The sequence below is a fragment of the Hipposideros armiger genome, unplaced genomic scaffold, assembly GCF_001890085.2.
Source record: "Hipposideros armiger isolate ML-2016 unplaced genomic scaffold, ASM189008v1 scaffold_114, whole genome shotgun sequence".
In the NCBI taxonomy this organism is placed as follows: Eukaryota; Metazoa; Chordata; class Mammalia; order Chiroptera; family Hipposideridae; genus Hipposideros; species Hipposideros armiger.
The window spans coordinates 3262520-3268011 of NW_017731464.1; the positions used below are offsets into that span (position 1 = coordinate 3262520).

Genomic DNA, 5492 nt, shown 5'->3' on the forward strand with positions numbered 1-5492 from the left:
TTTGGATTTTATAACATTTAAAGTGATAGACCAGATCCCCCAATTCCCCAGCGCTGTTCCCATCCCCCAATTCCCCAATAAAAATCTGTAAAAAAAAAAAAAGTATTATAGGATAATATCTGTTTCTCTTTAGATACTACATCTGTGAAGATGTAAAAACACCTTCATTTTTTTTTAAGGCCTAGTGAGAGACTACGTGCTTTGAAATTGGGATATGCATCAATATAGTAATAAAAATAGGAATCTTATAAAGTCGTGTAAGTGCAGAGATGTTCTCTCTCCACAAATGTATTACTCTTTATGATTACAAAATTTCAGTTGGGCTGTTTTTCTACTTAAGTCTAATGTTTCTTGCTAATTGTCTGATAAGATGCTTAGGTATTGGTGGAATTGATTCTATTATAATTAAAGGCATCTGGAAGATGATGTTAACATGTACATAACCACATTTGAATATTTTTTCCTTTTAAAGAACCTCATGGAGAATTTTTCATATGTGTGGAAAATTTGTGATTCTTATGTAAAAACTGAGTGAGGTTTTTGTTTCTTGGTTACTTTGATATTGCCAACACTGTAATTTACAGAAAGCTAAAACCTGAATTTTCTCCATGTGGTAATTAAAACATGTAAGATGTTTGTGCTTGGGTTTCCATTTTGTGCCTGAGTAAATAACCAACTGCCCTAAGCAGCAGCTTGTGGATTTTTGGAATAGTGTCCAGAGAGACAGCTTTGATTGGAGATTGGAATCCCAGGGCCCCTTTATTCATAACACATTGTGAAACAAGGGTTTCAGCGTGGTATATGTATGTATACCCACCGACTGAGTGGATGCTGTTGACTTACCTTTTTATTAACTCTTTCTTGAACTGTGAGTTGCTGGGGAAATATAACTTTTTTGATTTCTCATTCTATAGTTTATGAAAACATTTTATTATAATTTTCAAACATACAGGAGCGTTAAAAGAATTTTACATGAATACCCATATACCCATTACCTAGATTGTATCATTAACCTTTTTTCTACAGCTTTATTGGGTTATAATTTTTATACCATAACATTCACCAATCTTTAAGTGTATACACTTAGTAAATTTAGTGTAACTATCATTAGAATCCAGTTTTAGAAGACTTACTCACTTGAAAGTTTCTTTGTGTCTCTCCCCCCTTTTTTTTCTTTGTTCCCCTTTGTAGTCAATCCTCACTCCTACCTCTCAGCGAATTACTATTACCTCCTCTTGTTATATCATTTTCTAGAAATTTTTATAAATGGAAGTATATAATGCNTCCCCCACCCCCACGCAGGCTTATGGAGATATAGATAGAATTTACCAGCCTTGATGTATAATTTATTGAATTTCAACGAACATGGTCATAATGCTAACCTCTAAACCGGTGACGACAGCACAGTTCCATCACCCTGAAAACTCCGGCACCCCTTTGTGGTCGGCCCCTTCCCCACCTCTAGATGTCAGCACCTACTGATCTGCAGTCTGTGCCCCTATAGCTTTGCCTTTAAGATAACTTTTCATCTAAAGGAAGGAATGAAAAACAACCAAACAAGTGAGAGAATGATAAATACTATAATTGTGTGGGAATGGGGTTGGGTGGTAAGTAAGGTTAGTTACAAGTTTGAAGAAACCAGTTAAGTTGTGACTTATTTAGTTGACTTTTCAAAACTATAGAGAAGTATGCTTTTCTCAGAGGAATATGAATTCTTCAAAACAGCAGTGTTTTCCAGATTGGTGGTGGACACCATGAAAAGTGACTGCCTGTTTCATATTGTTCTTTCTTAAATAATTATATACGTAAACTTTGATTTCAGTGAATTTGGGCGGTTTGAAGGATCACATTAAGGAGATCCAGCGGTGCCGGCGTCTCATTCTTATTGCTTGTGGAACAAGTTATCATGCTGGTGTGGCAGTAAGTGGCTTCTTAAATTTTTAATTGTGTTATGTTGGGTATTAGAAGATATCTGCAGACAAATAGTACCTCCAGCAACACACCATGTAAGACTCCTTTGTCAAAACATCGTGTTATCTCTTCATGTTGCCATAACAAAAATCAAGAAGGTTGGGGGGAGAAATTTTAATAGCTGCATGGAATTATTTATTAGTGGAAGATCTGCTTTAGAAAAGTCCTTAGATCTACAGGTAGACCGCCTGTAGCTGGCTTCATGAAAAACAAAGAGTGGGAAAGTTTTCACGCCATCCTGCCCTTATTTCTAGGGCGCGAGCCCACTTCCATAAGAGCACTCGTTGGTTTTTGCTTCTCATTGTTCACGTGCCCCAGACAGATGGCTGGAACCATGTGTGAACCCCAACAGGATTTTACTTGGTTGGCGCTTTCTGCAGAGAATGGAAGTTTGCTTCTTGCCAGACTTTGTTTTTTAAATTATTATTTTGGATGTTGAAACTGTATCAGAGCTGTGTGTTGATTTGTCAGTGCAGACGCATAGGAATATAACAGTCTTTTAGTTCAATGTATCAGATCCATGGATAGTTTCCTTATGAAGCAACAGGTTACGTGCTGCTGATGTCAGCTCCCCCGAGTACAGAAGACCCTACACACTACACACTCAGTTGCTACTTTTAGGATGATTCCCAAAGCTCATGACATAATAATTTTTATTTGCTGGGGCGTAAATATTATCTACACTTGTGGGAGTCAGTCATTTAACTAGTGAGTGAAACTACCTGGTCACCCAGCCGTTGCATTTTAACAGGCTTTACTGTTCTCTGAAGCACCCAACCCCCAAACAAAAAAAATTACATGGTCCTAAAAAGGGAAAGTCTATGAGTATTGAAGGGAAGAGTTATAAAAAAAAGTGATGGTTTTGAGCATAGAAAAAAAGAATGAGTTAAAGACATTAGTGTAAATTAAGGGATTGGCTAATTTAATGGTGGTTTAGGTCTATTACTGAATGAGCCCTTTATTCAGAACTAAAAAATTTGATTAAATGTCTTATGCTAAGCCTGAATTTTGAGCAGAAGTTATTATATATGCTCTGTTAGAATTTTCTAATTTTGAAATTTGAGAAGATACAATGTGGTTTGTTTGTTTTGGGTGGATGCCAAGGCTACACTATAGTTAACAAACATTAGAAGTCCACTCGTGGTTTATCATATTAAATAATGGCAATTCTATTCGGTCTAGTTTTTTGTTTTTGTTTATTTGGTGGGATCAAATGTGAATGACATATTTGTACAGCTTCCTTTTTTAGTATACTATATCCTGAACAGTAACAACCAACTAAAATCATTCTAATCATAGCTTGCTTTTCAAAATTTTAATTGTCTCTGGGTTTTTACAGTGGCATAAAATGGAATTTGACTTTAAATTAGTCTTTTATGATGAAAATATGTCATTCTGTCTATTTATAAAGAGTTGCTTCCACTGAAAGAACAAGCCATTCGTTAGCACAGATATATCTTGAGACTACATTTTTGGGGTGTATTATTTTAAAATTATTTTTAAATATCTGGTAAGTTGCCAGATTTGTATTGTACTCTTTTTATTTTGAAGAATGTAATTCCAGTGTAACATTTATATTGTAAACTTGGGGGGCAGTTTATCGTGATTTACATTTGTTTGAGGGAAAACATTTAACATTTTAGTGTCAGTAACTTATTTATGTATAATTGGTAAATAAAATACCTCAATTCAAAAAGTTACTTAAAAATAGGAACATTTAATCTTTGAAGACTTTCTGTACATGATGTTATAACATTGTTAAACAGTGCCAAACCAAAGTGAGAGAGGAATGCAGAGATGGGGGCAAGACTTGCCTCAAGAAGCAGGTGGTCTCCACAGTTATTAAAACAACTATGGGGTTGTCGGAAAAGTCATGACGCATTTTTGCAACAAAAAACATAGAAAAAAGACGTCATGACTTTTCCCACAACCCAATAAATGTATACAACTATAGGGCTTAAAATTTTTGCTGCCTAAAAGTTTATTTCGGACTGTTTTTAATTTTCTGATGTTTAGAGTAGAAGTAATTTCATTAGAATGGAAATTTAGTAAAATGAATGTTAAGGTGCTCTTTGATTATTTTGATGTTTTAATCTGTATTTATATTTTCTAACAATGTACATGTGTTCTTTTTTTATGATCAGGAAAAATAAAAACTATACATTGAGTCCAAAGAAGTCCAGTGAAAAAGAGTATTTGAAGTACAGTTGCTTGACCAAATCATCTTTTCTCTTCAGACACGTCAAGTTCTTGAAGAGCTGACTGAGTTGCCTGTTATGGTGGAGCTAGCCAGTGATTTCCTGGATAGAAACACGCCAGTTTTTCGAGATGATGTTTGCTTTTTCATTAGCCAGTCAGGTATGCTGATTTTAAAGACTTGAAGGAAAAGAAAGCCAGGCTATCTTTGCAAGATAATTATCTTGCAAAACTGATATTTAAAGATAAAATGGTATTACAGATGACTTAAGAAATAGAAATTTTGTTTGATCTTATGTAATTATTTATGAATTAGTAAAATTAAAACATTTTACTCTCAAAGAGCTGAATTTTCAGAGAAAGAAGGAAAGGAAACCCTAACAAGTAAGATCCTATTAAAGTTTTACTAATTGTTCTAAGTGCATGTTTTAAATTTTATTTAAAATAAATGGTATTGTTCAAAGTATAGTCAAGGTTTTGTTTTTGCACCTAAGAAACAATATGGTAACTGCTCCATGTCTTCCTTTCTACACAGGTGAGACAGCAGACACCCTGATGGCTCTCCGATACTGTAAGGAGAGAGGAGCTTTAACTGTGGGGATCACAAACACAGTCGGCAGCTCCATATCGAGGGAGACAGACTGTGGTGTTCACATTAACGCTGGGCCCGAGGTTGGCGTGGCCAGCACAAAGGTAAACTCTTGACTTAGTTCTCACGTGGTTTAATCATAGTGTTGGTGAAACAGACTAATCTGCATCTTGTGTTTCATTTGTTAGTACTTACAGAACTCATATAGTTTACTAATCATTGTAATTCTTGTAAGACTTAAGGGTCAGTAATAGATAAAAGTCTTGTCTCCTTCCTCGCCCCCATTTAAAAACTTTAAAAGGGACAAATGTATATACCATAAGTCCATTTTGAAAAGGTCTCTGTTGGCTGTTCCCATTCATCACTTATATTCCTCCTGCCAGCCACAGTGGGATACATGGTAAGTATAACGTTTTCTTCTTTTATTATATATAGGGAATTAGAAAAATAACAAATTAGAAACATTCAGTTTAATTCTAATACTTTTTTACATATTCATAGTTTCTAATAAATATGCCAAAATATGCATACTGCCTTTGAAAGTTTATAAAGAGGAGTACATCTTTGGTATATAGAATTTGGCAATTAAAAAAAAATGTATTGGGCTGGCCGAGTGGCGCGATGGTTAAGAGCTGGCTTGGGACTCCAGAGGGCCCTGGTTCGGATCCCACATATGAGGGCCAGTGACTGCCTTCTACAGCTAAGATGCTGAACAACAGCTCAACCTGGAGCTGGG

At 35.3% G+C, this 5492-nt stretch overlaps 1 protein-coding gene across 2 annotated transcripts in view; it reads left to right on the forward strand.

Annotated features, from left to right (window-relative positions):
- GFPT1 (glutamine--fructose-6-phosphate transaminase 1) overlaps positions 1-5492 on the forward strand; it is a 79603-nt gene that overhangs the window by 64018 nt on the left and 10093 nt on the right. For both annotated transcript variants that reach the window (XM_019647685.1, XM_019647686.1), the window contains 3 exons: positions 1823-1920; positions 4209-4329; positions 4703-4860. In XM_019647685.1, coding sequence (XP_019503230.1) covers positions 1823-1920; positions 4209-4329; positions 4703-4860 — 377 coding nt within the window. The remainder of the gene's footprint in view (positions 1-1822; positions 1921-4208; positions 4330-4702; positions 4861-5492) is intronic.